The 24,391-nt window shown below is 57.5% G+C and overlaps 1 protein-coding gene and 1 long non-coding RNA gene across 5 annotated transcripts; one reads left to right on the top strand and one right to left on the bottom strand.

Moving 5' to 3' along the window:
- Positions 1 to 1,148: 1,148 nt before the first annotated feature.
- On the bottom strand, positions 1,149 to 12,291 carry RNH1 (ribonuclease/angiogenin inhibitor 1). 4 transcript variants are annotated; one of them, XM_027532890.1, is made up of 10 exons: positions 12,228 to 12,291; positions 9,450 to 9,555; positions 3,497 to 3,667; positions 3,213 to 3,383; positions 2,669 to 2,839; positions 2,406 to 2,576; positions 2,152 to 2,322; positions 1,762 to 1,932; positions 1,457 to 1,627; positions 1,149 to 1,334 (listed from the first exon to the last, which is right to left on the bottom strand). In XM_027532890.1, exons 2-10 carry the CDS (start codon positions 9,533 to 9,535, stop codon positions 1,247 to 1,249), a joined length of 1,371 nt encoding a protein of 456 aa, XP_027388691.1. In that variant the 5' UTR covers positions 9,536 to 9,555; positions 12,228 to 12,291; the 3' UTR covers positions 1,149 to 1,246. The 4 variants fall into 4 exon arrangements, with proteins under 4 accessions (XP_027388691.1, XP_027388692.1, XP_027388693.1 ...); XM_027532891.1 differs by lacking the exon at positions 12,228 to 12,291 and adding an exon at positions 11,782 to 12,202; XM_027532892.1 differs by lacking the exon at positions 12,228 to 12,291 and adding an exon at positions 11,349 to 11,371.
- Positions 12,292 to 16,483: 4,192 nt separating this feature from the next.
- On the top strand, positions 16,484 to 22,586 carry LOC113886559. The gene is made up of 3 exons (XR_003509469.1): positions 16,484 to 17,374; positions 17,909 to 19,870; positions 22,042 to 22,586. It is a non-coding gene; the product is annotated as an uncharacterized LOC113886559 (long non-coding RNA).
- The last annotated feature ends 1,805 nt before the right edge of the window (positions 22,587 to 24,391 follow it).

The following is a 24,391-nucleotide window of genomic DNA, read 5'->3' on the forward strand; positions in this document are numbered from 1 at the left end:
GTTCCATGTCTCCTCGCTGCCCCTCAGCCGTCCTTCCCTGTGCTGCCCCGCCCCGCCCTTCACCCCTGGACACAAGTCCTGGCAGACTCCGGTGGGATGTGTGTGGTGCTGGCCCCCCCGCTGCCCTCCAGCGGTGGGTGCACTGCCTCAAGCTTCATACACACAGATGAAGAGAAGCAAGGACACCCCCCGACATTCCCAGGGGCGGGGCAGGCCCGGCTCTTGGAGCACCAGCACTTCAAAGCTCTCATTTCCTTGGGTTTTTTTTTGGGGGGGGAGGGGGGCTGTAACTACTTTTTGGGAGAATTTCACACCTAGAGTGAAGGATCGACCTCAGCTAACTGCGCTGTTTCTCAGCCTCTGGCTTCGGTGGGCTTCCTCACTTTGGGAGGAGACGCAGGGCCTTGGTGTCAGCTTTCATCTGGGCTCAGGGCTGATGCCTTCCCACCGTTAGGAGCACAAAGCATCCTGTCCGCCTGGCACCCCCAGGTTCATGGTCGCTCTGGTCCCAGTCTGCCTCCCTACCTCTGCCATCTCCAGGAGCCCCCCCTTGAGCATCTCCCACCTAGCCTGGGACCAGCCGTCTCTCTGTGGAGCCTGTTCCTTCTGGGGGAGGGCACCTTGAAGGGCTTTGTAGCGAAGGCAGGAACCCACTGCACAGGCTTCAGAGCCTCCGGAAGCTGCCGTGTCTGCACCTTGTTTGTGCTGCTCAGGGCAGGTCCCCCCGTGGGCCCACCCACAGCACAACTGAGGCCCGCTCGAGGGCGTGGCCCTGCGCTTCTGTCCACAGGGCTCCAGCCTCTACCGGAGAGCACTCAGGAGCTGGCCACCAGCGGGAGCCGGGCCCCGGGAGCAGCTCCCCCACGGGCAGCCGGGGGCGCTGCTGCTGAGCGAGGCAGGGCCCGCTTCCGGCGCCCCTCAGTGCAGCTGGGACGCTCTTCTCACAAACTGGAGGAAGGCCTGGGTGGGGTGCAGGGGTCCTGCCAGCACCTGGGAGCTCAGGCCAGACCCCTGTGGAGGAGCCTGCCGGGCACACTCCTGGCCCAGACTCCGGACCTCTGACCCGCTTCAAGCCACTGCAGGCGCTCGTGAAAACCTCACTCCCTCTACACCAGCACCTCGTGGGGACAAGTGTGGACAAAGACGCCTGCTGCCAAAAAGGAGTTTTAATAAAGTGCCTAAGATTCTCCGCCAGAAATGAGCTGACTTGACCTTTTCTCAGTTAACGCCCCGTGGGGGACGGGGCTCAGGAGATGATCCGCAGGCCAGGCTTGCTCTCCTCCACAGCCCGCAGGCGCTCGTCCACTGCCTCGGTCCAGTAGATGTCGTACAGGCTGCGGGGGGAAGCGGGGCGGGGAGGGGGTGAGAGGAGCCGAGCCCCCCACCCCGGCTTCTCACCTCACCTGCCTGCCCCTGCCCACCTACGCCCCGCCACCCCCACCCCACGGCCACTCACACCAGCTGCTCCAGGCTGCAGGCGGGCTGCTCCAGGCTGCCCAGCAGCTGCAGGACGCCGGGGTCGCCCAGGCCGTTATTGCTCAGGTCCAGCTCCCGCAGGCTGGGGCTGGCCAGCAGGAGTGAGGCCAGGCCGCCACAGCTGCTGTTCGTCAGCTCACAGTCGCCCACCCTGGGCAGAGGGCGGAGCTGCGGTCAGGTGGAGGGCGCGCCCCCAGGTGGCCACCAGATAGTGGGGTGCCAGGGGGTCTAGGTCCTGGCCATCCCCACCGTCAGCCCCGGTGGACATACCCCCCAGCAGCTCACCAGAGCACCCGCAGCACAGTGCCCGGCTGGCCCAGGGCCTGGCACAGCACGTGGACGCCCGCGTCACCCAGCGGGTTGTTGCTCAGCTGCAGCTCCAAGAGATGCTTGTTCTGGGTCAGCATAGAGCTGAAGTGCTGGCAGCAGGCGGCCGTAAACCCGCAGGACTTCACCCTGAGGGCGGCAGGGGCTGCAGTCACCTCTGCCCAAACTTCTGCGGGGCCCTGGGAGGCCCCCAGGGGCCCAAGCCCCGAGTGCGCCTGTCCTCAGGCGGCCACGGTGCCCTCCTGGCCGGTCCTCCAGGGCCCCAGTGCTGTCGCCGCCCCGTATCCCCCAAGTTCATCCCCGAGCGCCCGGGGCCTCCAGCCCCCACACGCCCTGCGGCCCCCTCACCACAGGGACTCCAGCTGGCAGCCGGGCTGCAGCAGGCTCTCGCACAGCAGCTGGGCGCCCTCGTCCCCCAGGCTGTTGCCCGCCAGACTCAGCTCCTTCAGGGCCTCCTTGGCCTGGAGGACGCGGCAGAGCTCTCTGCAGCCGCTGACGGTGAGGTCACACTCCCAGAGCCTGCGGGGTGGGGTCCCCGTCAACACAGAGACCCTGACACGCGCGGGTGCCCGTCTGCCCGCCCCACCCGGGGGCGGACTCACCACAGGGTCCTGAGCTGGGAGCTGGGGCTCAGCAGCCCGGGGCACAGCTCCGCAAGGCCCGCGTCGCCCAGCCGGTTGCTGCCCAGGTCCAGGTCCTTCAGCGAGGCCTGGGAGGCCACGATCCCACACAGGTCTTTGCAGTTGGCCGCCGTGAGGCCGCAGTTCTCCAATCTGGGGGCACGAGAGGCGCCGGGAGCTGGGGAGCCCCCAACCCCATGCCCGCCCGTGCCCCCTGCCCCGCCCCACTCCCGACAGCAGCTTACTTGAGAGTCTCCAGCTGGCAAGCAGACTCCGCCAGGCCCCGGCACAGCGCCTGGACCCCGGCCTCGCCGATGTCATTGTTGCTCACCACGAGCTCCTTCAGGTCCCGCGTGGCCCTGAGCACCGCGGCCAGGGGCTCGCAGCTGGCGGCTGTCAGGCTGCAGTACTCCAGCCTGGGGGCAAGCGGTGGTCAGCCCTGAGCCTGGCCTGGAGGGCACCTGTCCGGTCTCATTTCCCCCCGCCTCAGTGAAGAGGACAGCAGAGGCTGTCGGGCTCCCAGGTGGGACAGCACAGGGGCCAGGGGCTGTCTCCCTGGTAGAGACCTGGCCCAGCTGGGCCTTTCGGGCTCAGCCTCCTCCAGCCAACACTGACCCCATCTAGGCTCCCCAGGGCCACAGGGCCGCCTCAAAGCTCCCCGCAGGCGATGAGCTGGGAGGGGACCTGCCCAGGGCAGACACTCCGCACAACGCAGGGGATGGGTGAGAACAGGGCTGGGGGTGCCCGGGGTGGTTGAGGCCACGCAGGGCCCCGGGCAGGCACACTCACTGCAGCTTCTCCAGGCGGCACTGGGGGTCCAGGAGCCCCTCACAGAGCAGCCGCAGGCCGGCATCCCCCAGCGGGTTGTCGCTGAGGTGCAGCTCCCGCAGGGTGGGCAGGGAGCGCAGCACGCCCGGCAGGACTCCGCAGCCAGCCTCCGTCAGGCAGCAGTTTTGGAGGCTGGAGACACGGGCCGTCAGGGGGCCTGAGAGCCACCAACCCCCCCGCCGAAGACAAGCCACCTAGGCTGTGGGAGACTCGGGGCCCAGGGCCAGCCCGCCCAAGCGCCGCACCTGAGCTTCTGGATCTTGCAGGTGGGGCTCTGCAGGCCCTGGAGCACCAGCAGCACGCCGCCGTCGCCGAGCTCGTTGGTGCGCAGGCTGAGCTCCGTCAGGGACGCGTTGGCCTGCAGCGCGGACCCGATGTCCTTGCAGCGCACCTCCGTGAGGCCGCAGTCGTCCAGCCTGCGGGCAGACACACCGTCACTGCACACGGCGGCCAGGGAGCATCCCGCGACAGGGCACCAGGCAGGAAGGCCACGGGCGGGAGGCAGGCTGCAAGGGTCAGACACTCACTCTCTCTCAAGCGGCAGAGGAGACAAACTACAAGTGTTAGGTTTTTTTCCTTCTCCACAAATTTACAAAAGGCTTCTTTTAAAACTCTGCGTTGCCATGACAACACCTGGTTCCAGCAGAACTTTTCTCAACCTTGAGCTAACCAAGCATTTTTCTCACGCAAATGCTTTTCTCAAGCTATGTTAATGAACCGTGTATTCACCCTAGACTCGGTCTTCAAGTTGGTTCTGCCTAAGAGCCCACTTGACTAACCAGTATGTTTTACTCATGCAAATGTTCTCTTACACTATGTTAATGACACGATGTCTTTACTTGGAAACCTGCCTTTCCTCAAGACTTCTGTCAATTGTTTCATGGCTCAGGATGACTCACCAGCTGCCAATGTTATCTCAAAATGCATGTTGTGGGTGAGGGGCCTGGTGCCAGTCTCTGAGTTTTGGGACATCTCCTTTCTCTAATTCAGCTCAGTTCAGTCACTCAGTCATGTCCGACTCTTTGCAATCCCATGAACTGCAGCACACGAGGCCTCCCTGTCCATCACCAACTCCCGGAGTTTACCCAAACTCATGTCCACTGAGTTGCTGATGCCATCCAACCATCTCATCCTCTGTCATCCCCTTCTCTTCCCGCCCTCAATCTTTCCCAGCATCAGGGTCTTTTCCAATGAGTCAGTTCTTCACATCAGGTGGCCAAAGTCTTGGAGTTTCAGCTTCAACATCAGTCCTTCCAATGAATATTCAGGAAGGATTTCCTTTAGGGTGGACTGGTTGGATCTCCTTGCAGTCCAAGGGACTCCCAAGAGTCTTCTCCAACACCACAGTTCAAAAGCATCAATTCTTCGGTGCTCAGCTTTCTTTATAGTCCAACTATCACATCCATACATGACTACTGGAAAAACCACAGCCTTGACGAGATGGACCTTTGTTGGTAAAGTAATGTCTTTGGTTTTTAATATGTTCTCTAGGTTGGTCATAACTTTCCTTTCAAGGAGTAAGCATCTTTTAATTTCATGGCTGCAGTCACCATCTGCAGTGATTTTGGAGCCCAGAAAAATAAAACCTGCTACTCTTCTCACTGTTTCCCCATCTATTTTTCATGAAGTGATGGGACGGGATGCCATGATCTTAGTTTTCTGAATGTTGAGGTTTAAGCCAACTTTTTCACTCTTTCATCAAGAGGCTCTTCTTCACTTTCTGGCCTAAGGGTGGCGTCATCTGCGTACCTGAAGTTATTGATATTTCTCCCGGCAATCTTGATTCCAGCTTGTGTTTCCTCCAGCCCAGTATTTCTCATGATGTACTCTGCATATAAGTTAAATAAGCAGGGTGACAATATACAGCCTTGACGTACTCCTTTTCATATTTGGAACCAGTCTGTTGTTCCATGTCCAGTTCTAACTGTTGCTTCCTGACCCGCATATAGGTTTCTCAAGAGGCAGGTAAGGTGGTCTGGTATTCCCATCTCTTGAAGAATTTTCCACAGTTTATTGTGATCCCCACAGTCAAAGGCTTTGGCGTAGTCAATAAAGCAGAAGTAGACGTTTTTTCTGGAACTCTCTTGCTTTTTCGATGATCCAGCAGATGTTGGCAATTTGATCTCTGGTTCCTCTGCCTTTTCTAAAACCAGCTTGAACATCTGGAAGTTCACGGTTCACGTATTGCTGAAGCCTGGCTTGGAGAATTTTGAGCATTACTTTACTAGCGTGTGAGATGAGTGCAATTGTGCAGTAGTTTGAGCATTCTTTGGCATTGCTTTTCTTTGGGATTGGAATGAAAACTGACCTTTTCCAGTCCTGTGGCCACTGCTGAGTTTTCCAAATTTGCTGGCATATTGAGTGCAGCACTTTCACAGCATCATCTTTTAGGACTGGAAATAGCTCAACTGGAATTGCATCACCTCCACTAGCTTTGTTCGTAGTGATGCTTCCTAAGGCCCACTTGACTTCACATTCCAGGATGTCTGGCTCTAGGTGAGTGATCACACCATCATGGTTATTTGGGTCATGAAGATCTTTTTTGTATAGTTCTTCTGTGTATTCTTGCCACCTCTTCTTAATATCTTCTGCTTCTGTTAGGTCCATACCATTTCTGTCCTTTATTGAGCCCATCTTTGTATGAAATGTTCCCTTGGTATCTCTAATTTTCTTGAAGAGACCTCTAGTCTTTCCCATTCTATTGTTTTCCTCTATTTCTTTGCACAGATCACTGAGGTAGGCTTTCTTATCTCTCCTTACTATTCTTTGGAACTCTGCATTCAAATGGGTATATCTTTCCTTTTCTCCTTTGCTTTTTGCTTCTCTTTTTTTCACAGCTATTTGTAAGGCCTCCTCAGACAGCCATTTTCCTTTTTTGCATTTCTTTTCCATGGGGATGGTCTTGATCCCTGTCTCCCGTACAATGTCACAAACCTCCATCCATAGTTCATCAGGCACTCTATCTATCAGATCTAAATCTATTTCTCGCTTCCACTGTATAATCATAAGGGATTTGATTTAGGTCATACCTGAATGGTCTAATGGTTTTCCCTACTTTCTTCAATTTAAGTCTGAATTTGGCAATAAGGAGCTCATGATCTGAGCCACAGTCAGCTCCTGGTCTTGTTTTTGCTGACTGTATAGAGCTTCCCCATCTTTGGCTGCAAAGAATATAATCAATCTGATTTTGGTGTTGACCATCTGGTGATGTCCATGTACAGAGTCTTCTCTTGTGTTGTTGGAAGAGGGTGTTTGTTATGACCAGTGCATTTTCTTGGCAAAACTCTATTAGTCTTTGCCCTGCCTCATTCCGTATTCCAAGGCCAAATTTGCCTGTTACTCCAGGTGTTTCCTGACTTCCTACTTTTGCATCCCAGTCCCCTATAATGAAAAGGACATCTTTTTTGGGTTTTAGTTCTAAAAGGTCTTGTAGGTCTTCATAGACACGTTCAACTTGGGCTTCTTCAGCGTTACTGGTCGGGGCATAGACTTGGATTACCGTGATATCGAATGGTTTGCCTTGGAAATGAACAGGGATCATTCTGTCATTTTTGAGACTGCATCCAAGTATTGCACTTTGGACTCTTCTGTTGACTGTGATGGCTACCCCATTTCTTATAGGTGATTCTTGCCCACAGTAGTAGATATGATGGTCATCTGAGTTAAATTCACCCCTTCCAGTCCTCCTTAGTTCACTGGAGGCACAGGTGAGCAGTGGGCTGCAGACCTGGGTGTGGCATGAGCCCTCTTGGAGGAGGTCGCCATTGACCCCACCACTGAGCTGCCAGAACTGACACAGGGCTGGGAAATAGACTCCTGGAGGGCATGACCGCTCAGTTGTGTCTGACTCTTTGCAACCCCATGGACTTTACAGTCCGTGGAATTCTCCAGGCCAGGATACTGGAGTGGGTAGCCCTTCCCTTCTCCAGGGGATCTTCCCAAGCCAGGGATCGAACCCAGGTCTCCGCATTACAGGTGGATTCTTTACCAGCTGAGCCACAGGGGAAGCCCTTTCTCTAATTAGCAGACTGCTAGTAGCTATATAACATCCAGCTACAGACTAGCAGGGGGGCACTCTTTGTGCCCCCTTCTGATGTCTGTGTCAGAAGCTGTCTCTATCTCCTTTATGCTTTAATAAAACTTTATCACACAAAAGCTCTGAGCGATCAAGCCTCGTCACTGGCCCTGGATTGAATTCCTCTCCTGCGGAGGCCAAGAATCCCAGTGTCTTTCACGGCTCAGCAACAACCTTTCACTTGGGCCAAGAACTGAACAACGCAGGTCACAGCACATCTTACAATGAAAGAGAAAGAAGTGACCAGATCAGCTAGTGAACCTGTTAAGATAACGACATGTGTAGGGACGTGTGCCCCCACACCTTCCACGGGGCACAGGCAGCAGGTACGGTGCCTGTCCACTTCCAGGAAGAGAAACCAGACCCAGACGGAGCAGCTCGAGGGCACAGGCCCGCTGCAGGTCCCAGGGAGGCCAGCGCGGGACGCGCCAGAGCGCGACCCAGCACCACCGCCAGGCAACCAAGTAAACAATCGAGTGGACCCAGGTGGGAGGGGCGCCAGCTGTCGCCCGGAAAAGACAATCGAGAAACGTGGAAGGAAGGCAGAAACTACACTCCCAGCTGACAAAGTCCTAGTAATGCTGTCTGGCAAGACCCACCAACAGATGCAAAGATGGGTGGGCAAAGCTCTGAGCAGAAGCAAAATGTTAGCAGAGCCTGAAGGTGTCTCACCCTGAGAACCGGCAACACCCCCTCATCAGCAGCCACGGTGACCACCGGGGGTGACCATGTGGCACCCCTGGGACAATATCTCCACGGTACAGCATGCCAGGCAGGACACAATGTCATTCTGTTGTCTTCCCAAAGACGTGTGACTCAACCACGGGAAGGTGTCAGAGGGACTTTCACCAGAGCCCCAGCGAGCAGACCCCACCGTCAGGCAGCCAAGGACAAGGGGGACAGAGAGGCCATCACAGACGGGAGGGGCCGTGGGGGCCTGCACGGCGCTCTCGGAAAAGCTGGTGACGTTGAGTCCAGGCCATGTCGGGCGCCTCACCTTGACCAGCGCCCCAGGTGACGGGGCACAGGGGACCCTGCCTCGTTTTGTGACTCTTCCGTAAACCTAAAACTACTTCAAATAAACCCAAAAGGAAAACGTGAAGCAGACAGGCTCTTGTCTCTTGCTTGTGAGCCCTGAGGAACTTCTGGGTTAGAGGGCTAGTCTGGGCTCAGATTCGACCACAGCCTGGCCAGGGCAGGGGGCAGACTGCCCCCATGAGCGGGCTGCAGCAACTTCGTGCCCAGGGGAAGGGGACGCTCTGACCTGCAGGCCCAGCCAGAATGAGTTTACCTTCAAATGGCTGGAAAAGTACAGAAAGAGTAATACTTCACGCCGCAGAAAACCATGCAAGGTTTATATCAAGCGTCTACAAGTGTAAGGGCTTCCCTGGTGGCTCAGACAGTAAAGAGTCTGCCTGCAATAAGGGAGACCCAAGTTCGATCCCTGGGTCAGGAAGATCCCCTGGAGAAGGGAATGGCAACCCACTCCAGTTTTCTTGCCTGAAAAGCCCATGGACAGAGGATTGGGGTGGGCTACAGTCCATGGGGTCGCGAAGAGTTGGACATGACTGAGCGACTGTCACCTCGACTTTCTCTAAGTGACGTGACCTGGGAGCACAGCTCACCCCGGGAGGGTGGCCCCCCATGACCTGGGAGCACAGCTCACCCCCAGAGGGTGGCCCCCCATGACCTGGGAGCACAGCTCACCCCCGGGAGGGTGGCCCCCCATGACCTGGGAGCACAGCTCACCCCGGGAGGGTGGCCCCCCATGACCTGGGAGCACAGCTCACCCCGGGAGGGTGACCCCCCATGACCTGGGAGCACAGCTCACCCCCGGAGGGTGGCCCCCCATGACCTGGGAGCACAGCTCACCCCCGGAGGGTGGCCCCCCATGACCTGGGAGCACAGCTCACCCCCGGAGGGTGGCCCCCCATGACCTGGGAGCACAGCTCACCCCCGGAGGGTGGCCCCCCATGACCTGGGAGCACAGCTCACCCCCAGGAGGGTGGCCCCCCATGACCTGGGAGCACAGCTCACCCCCGGAGGGTGGCCCCCCATGACCTGGGAGCACAGCTCACCCCCGGGAGGGTGGCCCCCCAGGTCGGTGGGCACAGCGGTCCTACCTGACCACCTCGTACTGCTGGATCAGAGGCAGCAGCTCCGTCCAGCGGGCGTCGCTGAGCTGCTCACACTGGATGTCCAGCTTCATGGTGTGAAGTGAAGGGTTTCCTGGCAGAGGCAGGGGAAGAAGGAAAACATTTCAGCCAAGCTCTCAAGGTCTGACGGGCCAGAGCCACTGGCGGGGAGCACCCCACAGGGCCCCAGACACCCCAGGAGAGGTTCCTGCCTGCCGTGTTTCCCTGCTTCAGCACCTCTATCCACCTCACCGCCAGGATCAGGAGTGGGAGGGGGCTCCCCGCTGAAGACACCACAGGCCGCAGAGCTCAGGGGTGCCGCGGCGGGAGCAGAGGCAGCGCTCATCCCCCAGCCCCCATTCGTAGCCTCCTGGGCACTGCCTACCCAGGAGGAAGTGGAAACCCGTGCCAGCCACCCAAAGTTCTGCCTCTCCCCTGCCTGAGCGAGGGCGGGTGGAGAGGAGGGGGCCCGTGGGCCAGAAAGCCTGGAGACTCAGCTGGGGGCACAGGGGCTGGAGCCGACCCCCAGGATGCACCTGGGCCCTCCCTGCCCCGAAGCAGCTGCGTGGGGGGCAGGTGCCTGTGGTCACCAGCAGCTCCTCAGGGGCACCAGCTTTAAGGGCCCTGGACAGGACACAGCAGGTGGGGTGGGGACTCCAGGCCCAGTGGCCTGCACTCGACGGTGCACTCTTGAGTGGCACCCTGGGGTGCCTGCTTACAGATCCCCTCTGGGAGCTTGTAATCGGTGCAGGGCATGTCCTCCGCCCCACTCTGACTCAGCCCAGGGACCTGCCCCCCGAGAAGCCAGCTCACCAAGGAGGCTGAGAGGAGGGAGGCCTCTGGCCAGCAGGTCTGGGATAGGAGGGCACAGGCCCTGAGACCTCAGCAGGGCCACGCAGAGCTGCTGCTGCCTGTGGCCCAGAAGGCGGGGCCCGCAGGAGAGGAGCCCTCGGGGAGCCAGGAGCTGGGGGGCTGCCCAGGTTCAGGGCAGGGAGTGGGTTTCATACAAAGAGCAAGCATTCAGTGAAGACTCGCGCCTGGAAGCCATGCCTTCCCAGGTCTCCGGAGACAGGGTGACCCAGGCCCATGTGAGATTCCTGCTTGCGGGGACCCCAGGTTCCTGAGAACAGTGTCTCACTCGTGTGTGTCTGTGCCTGGCACGGCCCGGCCTGGCTGAACGGGGGACGCCCCTCCATCTGCAGGCTGATGGAGCCCACAGTGGGCAGAAAGCCAGCCAGGCAAAGGCTCTCATTCCTTTCTTGCTGGGAAAGCTCTAGCGCCGACAATCGGGCAAGAGTCACAGATTTACGCCTGCACGTCCTAGTAGGGAGCCTGCTGAGAAACCGAGGCCAGGGCTCGGGTAACCGGCCACTTCACATGTCCTCATGCGGACAGGCCATCCCTGCAGAGGCCACCCGGCTCACTGCGCAGAGCAAAACCAGACCCACCCCGCCGCCCCCCCCCCCCCGCCCCCAGGCCAGGGTGTGGCCAGCCAAACCCTGACTCAGAGTCCTGTCATCCCAGGAAGGGGGCCAGCAGGCGGTCCCAGGCCCCACGGACCCACACTGCTCCCCACCTGCGCCCTCGCCCTGAAGCTCCCTGACTCCCAGCCTGACAGGAGGGCACTCGGCTCTCCCTGGTAGGAGGCAGATACCAGCAGCTGAGACGCCCCAGCCCTGACCCGACTTCTGAGTATCCCTCCGTTGACGCCGGGGCTTCATAGCTTCCAATGGACACCCATCCCTTTGAAAATCCACGAGAAAGTATAAACATCCCCAAAGACGCTGTGTGTACAGCCTCCTCACAAGCCCCCGGTGAGCCTGCCTGATCTGGGCAGGAACAACCACGCGTCCCACCCACGGCCTCCCTGGGAATCAGGACTCCCACCAGCTGGGCTGCTCCGTAGCCCTGAGTCACGGCCCAGGATCTCAATAACGGCCCCGAATTAACGCTTAAAAGCGCGGCGACTTAAAAGCTGCTGCGCAAGACCGCGCCGGACACACGCCTGCGTCCCTTCCGCCTCGGGTACGGCCCAGCCTCCCCCCCGGCGCAGCGCGGTTACCTCTGCGGGGCGCGCGGGGCGGCAGGGAGCGGCGGCCACCCAGGGCCGCCGCCGCCCTCCACGCCCGCCGGAGGCCCCGCGTGTGTCCGGGGGTCTGGGGTGAGCGCAGGGGCGGGCCGGGGCCACCCTAGGGAGAGGACTCCCGGTCCCCCCGGCCCCCGCCTTTTCTCGGGCCCGGGAGTCAGCAGCCCCGCGGTCAGTGGCCGGAGGACCCCGAAGTGCCGCGGCGCCCCGCTCGCCCCCGGACCGCGATCTCACCTCCAGCCGCCGCAGACCTGAGGGCCGAGCCGCGTCTTCCGCCAGGCGGGAGTTAGGGTCACGGCCAGGGCGGGGCCCTGGGGGCGGGGCCTGGCGGCGCCGGGGCAGACGTGCCCCGAGGCGGGCGCCGAGCCGCCCTCGCCCCCGGAAGCCCCCCGCGACCTCGGCCCTCGCCGCCTGGCCCGGGCTCTTTCTGAGACGCGCGCCGAGCCTGTGCCCCCGAGCTAGGCTGCGCCGCTTTCCGCTGAGCTCCCGGGTAGAAGCTGCCGTCCCTGTCTGACTTTCCACTTCGTCGCCCAGCACCGGGGCAGGCCGCCGCGTGGGGAGGAGGCGGGCGCAGGCGCGGGGAGCCGCGACCACCCCACGGAAACGGGCGACGGAGCTTCGTCTGCCTCCTCCCCGCGGCAGGCAGACGTGGCGTTTCCCAGAGCACGGAAATCAGATACCTGAATCACTTCTTTTTGCTGCCAGAAAGGAAAAGATGTTATTTGTCCTGGCTGGTGAAACGCGTGTGTGTGTGTGTGTGTGTGTGTGTGAGCAGACGCGGTAGGGGGGTGTGTGTGTGTGTAAGCAGGCATGGTAGGGCACGCACGCACACACAGACATAGTAGGGTGTCCCGGGAAAGAGAAACAGGCATGGCTTTCCTGACAGACGAGAAGCCATTTTGACCAAAGCCATTCCGTGATCTAAGCCTGGGCAGGATACTGGCTCTTGAACAGGTCTTAGGAATCGGTCCTAAGGGAAAAAGGAACGCAGAAGCAAACACTGCCATCAGGCGAGAGAAGTCGCCACAGCCAAGGTGGTCCACCGGCTGTAGCCTCTCGGTTCCGTTTCACTGGTGACGATGAGCCTCAAGTCTCAGCCGCCAGACCTACTGCACCGAAGGGGTGGAGATGACCTCCTCTGACCCTCCTGACTTCAATCACACAAGCCTCGGGCTCTGGCGGGAGACAGTGCTTTGGGAAAGGTCACTGTGTTCTTACTTGCTCTGAATAATAATCCTTTCTTCTCCCAATCTTTGGCTTGTTTATATCTTTTGGCTCGAGATCCACCATGAAGCAAACCCAGTTTTTCAGGTAACAAATGTGGAGTTTGGCTTATGTAAACACTATACACCCCTCCATTTCTGTGTATCAATCAAGAGGAATATTCACACATGAGCCAAGGAGACATGTTCAGAATGTCTACAGCATTTTGCAACTGTCCAAACCTGGAAACAATCTAAATGTCTATCAGAAAAACGTTAAAAGCATCATAACACATCTGTTTCACTCCCCTCTAGGCCTAACCATAACGAGTGTCATGACTTGACCCACCCTCGTGATTGCACAGCAGCCTTCAGCAAAGATCGTTAGAAAGCTTCAGGGGGGTGTGTTTATTACTCACATGTGTTGGAATGCATATGGCGTACCTGGGGTGACACAGTAAGGGGGGACACACGGGGGCGGGGGGAGCAGGCGGATGGGGCTCTGCTTTTATCCGGGTCAAGTATGGCAGCCGAGGGAATGGAAAACCTAAGCAGTCATCATCCTCCAGGAGAAAACGGCCTGACACCTGTGCTGCGCTCCTCCTGCTCCTGTACACACAATACCATTTTACAAGTAAAAACGAGAGATAAGGAACAGTGGGCAGAATAACAGCCCCCAGAGATGGTCATGCCCTAATCCCCAAAGCTGCAAGTTATCTAAGACGACAAGGGGGTCTCTGCAGATGCGACCAAGTTAAGAACCCTGAGGTGGGGAGACTGTCCTGGACTACTTGGACAGGCCAGGTAGTCATAAAGATCCATGAAGGAGAAGCAGAGAAGCCAAAATCAGAGAGGAGCCGGGTAGTCATAAACATCCATAAAGAGAAGCAGAGAAGCCAAAGTCAGAGAGCAAGAGTGACAGCGGAAGCGGGAGCTGCAGCCGCGCTGCCTCGAGGGTGCATGAGGCTCGCTCGTTCGCGCGCGCTCTCTCTCTCTCTCGCTCTCTCTCTCTCTCTCTCTCTCTCTCTCTCTCTCTCTCTCTCGGCGCTGGAAAAGGCCAAGCCCGAAGTTCTCCCCTGGACCTTCTGGAGAGAGTCCGCCTGTGGATACCTTGATTGTAACCCCTAAGGCCCATTTCAGACTTCGGACCAAGGCAAGAAGGCAGATGCCCCCTTCCGCCCCCAGGGTAAAGCAATTGGAGATTCATTCCCTTTCTGCTATCTGCTACGTCGCTTCAGTCGTGTCCGACTCTCTGCGACCCCACAGAGGGCAGCCCACCAGGCTTCCCTGTCCCTGGGATTCTCCAGGCAAGAACACTGGAGTGGGTTGCCACTGCCTTCTCCAATGCATGAAAGTGAAAAGTGAAAGTGAAGTCGCTCAGTCGTGTCCGACTCTAGCGACCCCGTGGACTGCAGCCTACCAGGCTCCTCCGTCCATGGGATTTTCTAGGCAAGAGTACTGGAGTGGGGTGCCATTGCCTTCTGGGAGGAGGCTGGGCCCTGCCTAAACCACATATTTCTCATTCTTGAAGCCGAGAGACCTCCCCTAACACAAACAGAAAGGCTCCTTGGAGGTCAAAGGGGAATGATGCTAAGCTACTCAAGGGCTCTGTGGTAGACTCTATCTTGGCTAAAAGTTTCATGGGCACACGTGGGAGGGTCTGTGACATACCAAACATGAGTATGGCAAGGCTGCATATTGTCACCCTGTTAATTTAACTTATATGCAGAGTACACCATGTGAAATGCCAGGCTGGAGGAAGCACAAGCTGAAATCAAGATTGCTGGGAGAAATATCAACAACCTCAGATATGGAGATGATACAGCTCTAATGGCAGAAAGTGAAGAGAAACCAACGAGCCTCTTGCTGCTGGTCAAACAGGAGAGTAAAAAAGCTGGCTTAAAACTCAACTTTCAAAAAACTAAGATCATGGCATCCAGTCCCATCACTTCATGGCAAATAGAGGGGAAAAGTGGAAACAGTGACATATTTTCTTTCCTTGGGCTCCCAAATTACTGCGGACGAAGACTGCAGCCACGAAATTAAAGGACACTTGCTCCTTGGAAGGAAAGCTATGACAAACCTAGACGGTGTAGTAAAAGCAGAGACGTCACTTTGCGGACAAAGGTCTGTACAGTCAAAGCTGTGGTTTTTCCAGTAGTCACGTACAGATGTGAGAGTTGGACCATAAAGAAGGCCGAGAACTGAAGAACTGATGCTTTTGAACTGTGGTGTTGAAGAAGACGCTTGAGAGTCCCCTGGACTGCAAGGAGATCAAACCAATCTATAGTAAAGGATATCAACCCTGAATAGTCATTGGGAGGGCTGTGCTGAAGCTGAAGCTCCAATACTTGATGATGCAAAGAGCAAACTCATTGCAAAGACTCTGATGCTGAGGAAGATTAAGGGCGGGAGGAGAAGGAGATGACAGAGGATGAGATGGTTGGATAGCATCACTGACTCAAGTGACATGAGTTTGAGCAAACTCTGGGAGATAGTGAAGGACAGCAAAGACTGGTGTGTTGCGACCCACGGGGTCACAAAGGGACAGGCACGACTTAGGAACTGAACAACAAAGAATAGGTATGTGTACACGAACAGACGCAAGTATGTGAACAGACACGTAGGCAACCTGACGTCACGGCCCGTGTGTGTCACTGTGAAGCAGGAAAGGAACAGGCTGAGCTGACTCCATCTTGAAAAAGAAGGAAACGCCATCTTGCACTTTCAGTGAACTTTGGACTATGTGCCTGGTAGCCATGGGGATAACATGCCTACGGCGGAACTGTACTCCCAGACTGATAAACACAAGATTCCATACCAAGATTTCCCGTCGCCAAAAAGAATGCAATACTCCCCTACGTAGTTAATCAGCTCTGTAATCTTTATGGCCCCCATCAGTGTAGGCTGCAATGTATAACCAGCTGCCCCTTCTGATTATGACTCATGGCTGTAACCTGATTGTATCTCCCTTTAACACTTTCCAGGCTAGGGTTAAGGAATTTGGAGCTGTGGGCTTGAGCAGTACACTTAAGATATATAAGGTTTTCACAAAAGTTGGTCGGAGTCCCTGGCTAAAGAGGAGACTCCGCCTCCGACCGCTGGTGTACTAAACTGCACTCCACTCTCCACGCTGTCCTTCTGAGAGTTTGTTTCCGGAGCGTTTAACTGTAACAACAGTTCAGACGTATTCAATGTCCGCAAGCAATCTCCACAGGCTGACACTGACTGTTTTCAGCTAGCCCTCGTCACAACCCGAGTCCTCAGCCACCGAGGCGCTGTCCCACTTAGGTCATTCTCTTCACCACGGGAGCTGCCCGCCCACCTCCCCGGGCCTCGGGCAAAAGCTGCAGGAGGCCGGGTGGCTATCCCAAGGCCCATCCCAAGGCCGGGCGCCATCCGGGCGAGTGCGTTCTGCCAGGGCTGTCTGTCCTTCCCAGGGGTCGGTTCTGTGGGGAATAAGGTCGGGGTTACGCAACTGGAGAAGGAAAGTCTGACTGGCAAGCCCTCGGTCGTGTAACTTGCAGGACCCCAAAGAGCGGATCCCACGACCACGCGAGACAAGCAAGCCAAGAGGCAATGCGCAGACGCATACTCTGCGCCGCGCGTCGGGGCTCCCAGCGTGCCCCGGGAGGAGGGCCCGCAGGGAGCGCGCACGCGCGGAGGCGCACACGGGCGCCATGACGTCATCGGAGCGCGCCGGCGTTCGCTCCTCCCTCGGGGGGTCCGCCTCACTGGCCCCGCCCCGAGAGGCCCCGCCCCCTAGGCCCGCGGCTGCGGGGAGCGGGGGGGCCCTACCCAGCGAACCCCTCGCCCCTTCTCGCAAGCGCGCGTCTCCCCGGGCTGCGTAAGCTCAGTGGCGCCCGGCGCGCGTGCACACACAGGAAGACCAAAGCGGCGTCGGTAGGAACTGACTTCGGGCCGGTCAGTCGTCTCTTTGGCCCATCTGCTGATAGACTGCGGGAGTGACTGACTTAGACACGACGACGGACTGTCTCCAGCCTGCAGACCCGGAGGAACACGGCCTACTTCCGACCGAGGGGCTGCCTTGGGGCCCGCGCTGGGGCGGGGCGCAGAGTGGGGGCGGGGCCTCGCGTCCGCTGGACCAGGCGGGGGGCGGGGCCTTGGGCGGGCCTCAGGCTGTGTCGGGGGCGGTACCTGAGGGGCCGGGTGAGTGTAGCCACGCCCCCCAGTAGGCTGGGCCTGATCCTCAGACCAGCAGGGCGGTGGTGGGTGGGCTTCTCAGGTCCGACCGGGTGAGGATGAAGCCTCGCTGGGCCCGGGCCGTCAGCGGGTCAGTTCTCTGACTTAGAGCAAAGTCTGGATCTCAGGATTCTAAGAGCACTGACGACTGGAGCTGGAGAGTAAGACATAGAGACAGTGGTTTTGAAAGAAAGAGGCAATTTTGTAAATTAAAAAAAAATCTGTAATCTATGGGTGTAATTTATTCATCTAACATAGGCAATGAATGGTAATAATTCAGTGTCTCACCTAAATGTATTCCTTGACTCCTGCGTGCCTAAGTGTGTTGTAGGTGCTGAGGATTCAACATTGAGCAAAGCAGACAGCAATTCCTGCTGGAGGGCACGGCCAGGCTCAGAAGGGTGACCTGCAGACTGGAGCTGGTGAGGAGCGTGGCCAGTTGTCTGCAGACTGAATGAAAGAAGTGGTCCAGCTGAAGGAGATAAAATTGAGAGCTGAGTAAAACTCCTGAGGAGGGAAAGGAAGGTCTACAAGGACTTTCCCCCGCATTCCTCACCTGTGCTTGTCGATTTTGAGATACCCCACAAAGCTGAGTACAGCAGGTTACCACCATACGTGCAGTGGACCCCTCCCAGAGTGTGCTGGCCACAGTGGGGGCCTGTGGAATTCACTGGGAATTATGTCATTGTCATTATTTTTTGACTTACCTGATTCACCTGGTTGAGTCCTTATCTTTCTTTCTTTCTTGACCATGTGGCTTGTGGGATCTTAGTTCCCTGACCTGGGATTGAAACCAGGCCCTCTTCAGTCCTAGCATTTTGAACTTCTAAATGGGGTCACTTTTTTTTCCCTCCCTGGAGAGCACCTTCTGGTATTTCATTTGGTGTGGGCTTCCTGGTGATGGATTCTGCCAGTTTTTGTTTCTCTGAAGACTTCTTTTGTTCTTTATTTTTCAGGGACGCTCTCACTGGGTGTGGAAGTATAGGCTGGCGTTTGTTTCTGCTGGCATTCTGAGCGGAGCAGGCAACGGCACCCCACTCCAGTACTCTTGCCTGGGAAAGCCCATGGATGGAGGAGCCTGGTAGGCTACAGTCCATGACGTCGCGAAGAGCCGGACACGACTGACGTGACTTAGCAGCAGCAGCAGCGTTCTGCGGATGTTACTCCACTGCCTTCCGTTTCCATGCCTTCTGTCTCTCTCACTGTCACTCCTTTGAAGGTGGCGCGCCTTCCTGGGTGCTTCAAGCTCTCTTCTCTATCCTCAGTCGTCAGGCTCACTGCACTGGGCCTGGGTGTGTTTTCCCTGTGTTTACCCTTCTCGGTGCTCGCTGTGCGTCTAGCAGCTGAAGCTTGACATCTCTCGTCAGTTGGGGAAAGTCTCAGCCCTTGTTTCTCACGTATTTTGGACGCTTCGCTCTCTTTCTGCTCTTCGTCTAGACCTCAGTTAGAGATATTCCTGACCTTCCCCCCTGGACCCCAGGGTCTGCTTTGCTTTGTCTTAGCTTGTGTGCCCCTCACTCTCTGCCTCAGCCTGCGTGGGCTCCTCCGACCTGCCCTCTCTTTACCTGTAGGTGTGCGTCACAGCTGTCCGCTGAGCTGAGTTTAGTTGTTCCGTGTATGTCCTTAGAATTTCCACTGGTTTGTTTTTGTCTCCAGGTCTCCTCCAGCCCAGATTTGTTCATCTTGTCTTTCTCTCCTTGAGTGCATTTAGTGTGTTTCTTTAAAGTCCTTGTCAAATAGCTCCGCTGTCTTCATCTCTGTTGGGTCAGTTTCTCTCACCTGTCCCTGTGAGTGCATCTTATTTCCTGATATACCTCTTTACTTTTGATTGAGTGTTGCACACTTTTATATTTAAGAACTTGGTGGTCCAGTGGTTAAGAATCCACTTTCCAGTGCCGGGAATATGGGTCCCATCCCTGGTCCAGGAACTAAGATTCCACATGCCACAGAGCAACTAAGCCCTCATGCTGCACCTGCTGAGCCCGTGTGCCCTAGAACCTGTGTGCCAAGAGAAGCCCCTGCGTGCAGCTGGAGGAAGCTCACGTGCTGCGTGAGGACCCAGCGAGGCCGAGACCACGGAAGTGCGGTTGGCCTGCAAGGCCATGTTAGCTTCCGGTGCGGCACAGCACTTCCGTTAAACACACGAGGGGAGGAGTTTAAGACAAATAAACGGAGAGTCATACATGTTCATTCACAGAAAGACTCGATGAAGTGAAGATCTCAGTTCTCCTTAAGTTGATTTACAAATTAATTAGAATTCCAGTGAAAATCCCAGCAAGACTTTTTGTAGATAGAGACATGCTGCTTCTAAAACTTACACAAGGAGATGCAAAGAACAAGAATAATTTAAACAGTTTTGAAAAAGAAGAATAAAGTGTGAGAATCACATTACCCAACTTAAAATTCAGGGTGGGTTTCCTTTAGAATTGACTGCTTTCATCGCCCTGCAGTCAGACTTCGCATGAGACGCAAACTCCATCAAAGCAAATATATGTGTCCTGATGTTAGTGGTGCTGTCTGGAGGAATGATTGTTTGGAAAGCAGTCTGGCAAAGCTGAAATGATATGTGACCTTTGACCTAGAACTTTCTCTCCTGGGAATCAGGCCATCCCACAGAAAGGAGGACACAGGGAGACTGTTTTAGCTTTGCCTGTGGTGGCAGAAACATGGGGTCATGCGGAGACTGTGCTGGACTCCCACTAGCACGGCCCCAGCCGTGTGTGAGGCTGACCCCAAGCTCCAGGCCCTGGGAGCACAGCAGAGAGGGCTCCAGGTGGGGAGAGGGGTGAAGAAGGAGGAGGGGGCAGAGCCATGTGGAGTGAAGAGCCAGGTGTGGACCAGCGACAGCCCGTGTGTGCGTAGGCCGAGCACGGCAGTTCACGGGATGCCACGCAGATGCAGGAGGTGTGTCAGCAGAGGTGAGACGCCGCTGCTTCACGGGCCTGCTTGGGGTCCTGCTGGGCACAGGTGGGAGAAGTCACGGTGTGGAGCTCCACACTGTGAACTCAAAATGGAAGGGAAAAGGTGGGTTTAGTTGCTGTTGTTTGCTTTTTTTTTTTTTAAGCTGCACTGCGTGTGGCTTGTGAGATCTTAGTTCCCCAAGCAGGGATCGAACCCAGGCCACTGGCAATGGGTGCCAAGTCCTAACCACTGGGTTGCCAGGAGATTCCTAAGGTCGTGGCCTCAGCAAGATCACACCTAAAACGTATCCACAAATGCACACCTGTGGGTGGACACTTGTAATGGAATTAATGGAGACCGTGAGATCTGGGCTGCTGCAGGTGCTGGCCAGGGGTGCCCAGGGTCTCACTGGAGCAGGGGACACTGTGGCCCCTGGCTGTTAGGATGATGCGGGCAGGAGGGGTGATGGGGAACCTGGAGACCAGCCTGGTCCTCCTGACTGGTCAGCCCTCAGATGTGGTGCTCTCCAGTGTCGGTCAGGAGGGTTCTGCTCCAACCACAAGGGTCTTCGTTCTGCTCAGGGGCCCTGAAGGACTTTAAGAGAAGGGTCTTTAGTATAAAACCTTTATTTCCACAGTTAGTGTGTCTGGACACATATTAGTAGGTGGTTCCTAAAGGAAATCAATCCTGAATACACACTGGAAGGGCTGATGTTGAAGCTGAAGCTGCAATACTTTCCCCACCTGATGTGAAGAACTGCCTCATTGGAAAAGACCCTGAGGCTGGGAAAGATGGAGGGCAGGAGGAGAAGGGGACGACAGAGGATGAGATGGTTGGATGGCATCACAACTCAATGGACATGAATCTGAGCAAATTCCAGGAGATAGTGGAGGACAGGGAAGCCTGGCGTGCTGCAGTCCGTGGGGTTGCAAAGAGTCGGACACGACTGAGCAGCCGAACAACTAACGAAGGCAGAGGACTGAGGGGCACCTAGGGTCGTGGTTCCTGGGCACCCACAGGAGGGTGCCAGGCAGCTGAAGGTCCACGAGAGGCAGTGCGGGACGCCCTGTGGATGGGCGCGGGGCTGGCCACCAGCACGAGGGCAGCCTGGAGGCCGCCTGGTGACTGAGTCTCAGGAGCCGGTGGAGCCGGGAGAGGAGCCCTTGGTCCCCAGCGCCGTCCCCCAGCAGCAGGCAGACGCTCTGTCCAGGACGGGCTGCTGGGGACCGGCTCTGCTCCCAGACCTCGGGCCGGGGGCCGAGCGGAGGCAGCTCTTGTGCCGCAATACGGGACCTGCCAGCCCCCGTTTCCCCAAAGGCCTGTGTTCAAAGACACCGCTTTCCTCAAGGAGGCTATAGATAGAAAGCTTGTCTGCAGCTCCTAGCTCAGCCTGACCCATTTCTGCCTCAGAACTGCTGGCGTCAGTGTCGGGTCTCTGCTGGGCCCTGTAGATGCGGAGCTTGGGAGGAGACACTTTTCCTTCTGTTCTGCAGTTTGAGGAAATGACCAGCACTGAGGGACAAGGAGTCCGTGTGCCCAGGATTCCCTCCAAAGCAGGACACTCGGGCAGCTCTTTGCCAGGACTCGGCTTACAGTGGTCTAGGGTGCAGTCTTGTATTCCTCAGGTTGCATTAGCTCTTGTCGCCATGATTCTGTGTCATCGGGGGACTTAGAAGCAGGTGGGAGAAAAGTTGTGAGGAGGAAAGATGCACGGCCGGAAGGCGTGTCACATGCAGGCAGGTGACTGTTGACACGGGAGGGCCCACGACCTGGGCCTGTGAGGACACGGCCCCATGCCAGGGGCGGCTGTGAGCATCTGGTCCTCGCAGCAGAGAAATCGCACACACGGTGCAAGGTGGGGGACTGGCCTTGGCAGGCCACCCGGTTCTCCGGAGAGAATCCCTAATGGGTCATGGCCATCACCCTCTTGCTGCCAACAGGTCAGTGGAGGGGCGGGACCACCCCTGCACCTCGTCCCCACGTAGGGCTGTTGGGAAGGGGGCTGCCGTGACTTGTGTTTTCATTTCTCTGGGGTGCTCGTCCAGGTGTGCGATCGCAGGGTCTGGTCCTGTCGGTGAGGAGCCGCCAGGGTGCCGGGAGGGAGGGGCCGGTGCCTGAGGCGAGGCCCCACGCTCTCAGCCGCCGCAGCACGTCTCTTTTGGCCCTGAGCTGCCCTCACTCTCGGCAGGTGGCGTGGGGCGTCTTCTCTCCAGCTTCCTCGCCCGCTGTGCCAACCACAGTCAGCAGAGACCAACAGTGAGGACAGGCTGCCCAGCGGCGGTGAGGAGCTCAGCCGGGTCTGGGGAGCAGCTTATGCTTCAGCCTGCTGGCCACTCCATCTCTCCACTCAGTGAAGAGACTGCAGCCTCCATCCCCTGGCTCCTAGGGGGCTGTCCCTGCCCTGGGGTCCCTGAGCTTCCTGCTCGCTGGTAGACACGCTCATGGGCTCCAGGCCTTTGGAAGGACCAGCTCCCAGGCCTCCTGTGACCTCCTTCGTCCTCCTCTCTCACTCAGAGGCTCTGCCCCATTCTGCCACCAGCCTCCTGTCGCCCCAGCCGCCCACCATTTCCAGGGTCTCCAGTGACTCTTTTAAATCACAGGAAGGCTCGCATTTCTGCTGAAACACGTGGTTGCCACCTCCTGCGCCTGTTAGCGTCACCATGTTGAAGTACTTCTAATCTCTTTATGATGTCTTCTTAGAACCATGAACTATTAGAGCTGTTTCCAAATGTATGAGGTTGCTTTTTGTTTGTTTGTTAACGATCAGCAAGAACTTAGTGAGGCCCCGTGTACGAGTCAGTGCTTTCTGGGCTCCGGACACACCAAGCAGAGCCCTCCCCGGGCACTGTGCATTTTCGCTACACGTGTATTTTTGAAATGTCCTGAAGTTTTTGTTGTTTTTTCCTCAGACATCAGATCACACAGGCACACACACATTTTCATAACCCTTTCTTACAATCACAGGCCCATGAAGCATGTGCCTCGCAACCAAACAGGTTTGTTTCACAGCTCGGCAGGACCAGCTCCTCCAGGAAGCCCTCAGGGTTTCTTCAGACCATACACAGGGCTGGATGAGGGTGCCACCCACCCCTGCCCCTTATCAGGGAAGGATTCGTGGGGGCAGTGCCCCCCTCTGCCCAGTCCATCTGCTTCCTAGGATGGGTGGGCCGGGGGCTGAGACACCTGGGAGAACCACCTCCTGAGCCTTCCCTGCCTGAAGCTGGGAGAGCAGCGGGTGTCTGCACAGAGCCCTTCACCCCCAGCCCTGGCAGGGCTCCACGGGCTTCCCCTAGGAGGAGCTGCTGCCCCTTGGTCCCTGGCTGGCCTGGCCAGCAAGCCACAGGCCTCTCCTGGCTTCCGAGGGCTCGAGCCGAGCCTGGAGCCCGGCAGGGGTTTTTGCTGCAGGTCCGAGTGGCCGGCCTCTGTGCCCATGTGCAGGATGATGCAGGGTGCAGCTGCGTCCAGGTGCCCCCTGGGTCAAGGCTGCCCCTGGGCCCCTGAAGCACCAGCATTCACGCATCGGGCCGAATCACGGGCCCTGACTCCGCCCCACCGCGGACCTCCTGCTGCCAGGGACAGAAGCCCGTCCACACTCCTCACACATGCCCGGCCCCTGCGGCCCCTGAGGGGTCAGGCCATGATGGGCTTCTGGCTCCCGACTTAGTGGCAGAAACTGTTCCTCATGAAACCTCGGGCAGCACTTCCTGAGTTCTGCCCTCCCCCTCGTGTGCGGTCAGTCTTGGGGCCCTTGCACATATGCTCAAGAGGCACGGGCAGCCCCTGGTTCCACGCATCCCCTCGGTCAAGCCCGTCGGCCGTGCGTCGAGGCTTCTGTGAACTGGTTCATTTCCATAGGACACGTTGGTTATGACACGCGGGACAGCAGGGCGCCTTGTCCTTCTGTTTCCGTGGGTTTGCGTTTGTTGAGGTTGTGTGAGGAACACAGTTGGGTCACCTCCCTTCCTGGGGCCCCATCTCCATGTGGCGTGTCCCCAGCGTCCCGGCCAGCATGCCCTCCCCCACCCCTACTGTGTGCGTGTTGATCAAAACTGCTCTTATTTTTTTGTTTAATTTCTCCGTCTATCTGTATTTTCTTAACTGAAAAGTTTTTAATTTATTTGGTCTTCGCTGCTGCACGCAGGCTCTCCAGCAGCAGTGAGCGGCTTCGCTGGCTGCACAGCCTCTCATCGCCGCAGGTCTGCTTGCGGAGCCCGGCTCCGGGGCCAGCGAGCTCCGCGGTTGTGACGCGCGGCCTAACTGCCCCGCAGCTCACCTCGTGGACTTCAGGAAACCGGGAATCAGGACCATGTTCCCAAGTGTTTGCCGGTGCCCAGTGTGGAGAAAACTGGAGCCGGGAGTGGGGGCAGGCCGGTAAGGCGGGCTGCCTTCCTGCATCTGGCGAGGAGGCTCGGACACCCGGGGAGATGCGGTGGATGGGGCGGCCCTGTGGCCAGGGTGTGCCAGGCCAGGGCGGCTGCTGTGCTGGGGCTGGGCTGAGGCTCATGGACAGAAGCAGGAGGCAGGCGGGGCCCAGCTGA

Source organism: Bos indicus x Bos taurus, chromosome 29 (genome assembly GCF_003369695.1).
Source record: "Bos indicus x Bos taurus breed Angus x Brahman F1 hybrid chromosome 29, Bos_hybrid_MaternalHap_v2.0, whole genome shotgun sequence".
NCBI lineage: Eukaryota > Metazoa > Chordata > Mammalia > Artiodactyla > Bovidae > Bos > Bos indicus x Bos taurus.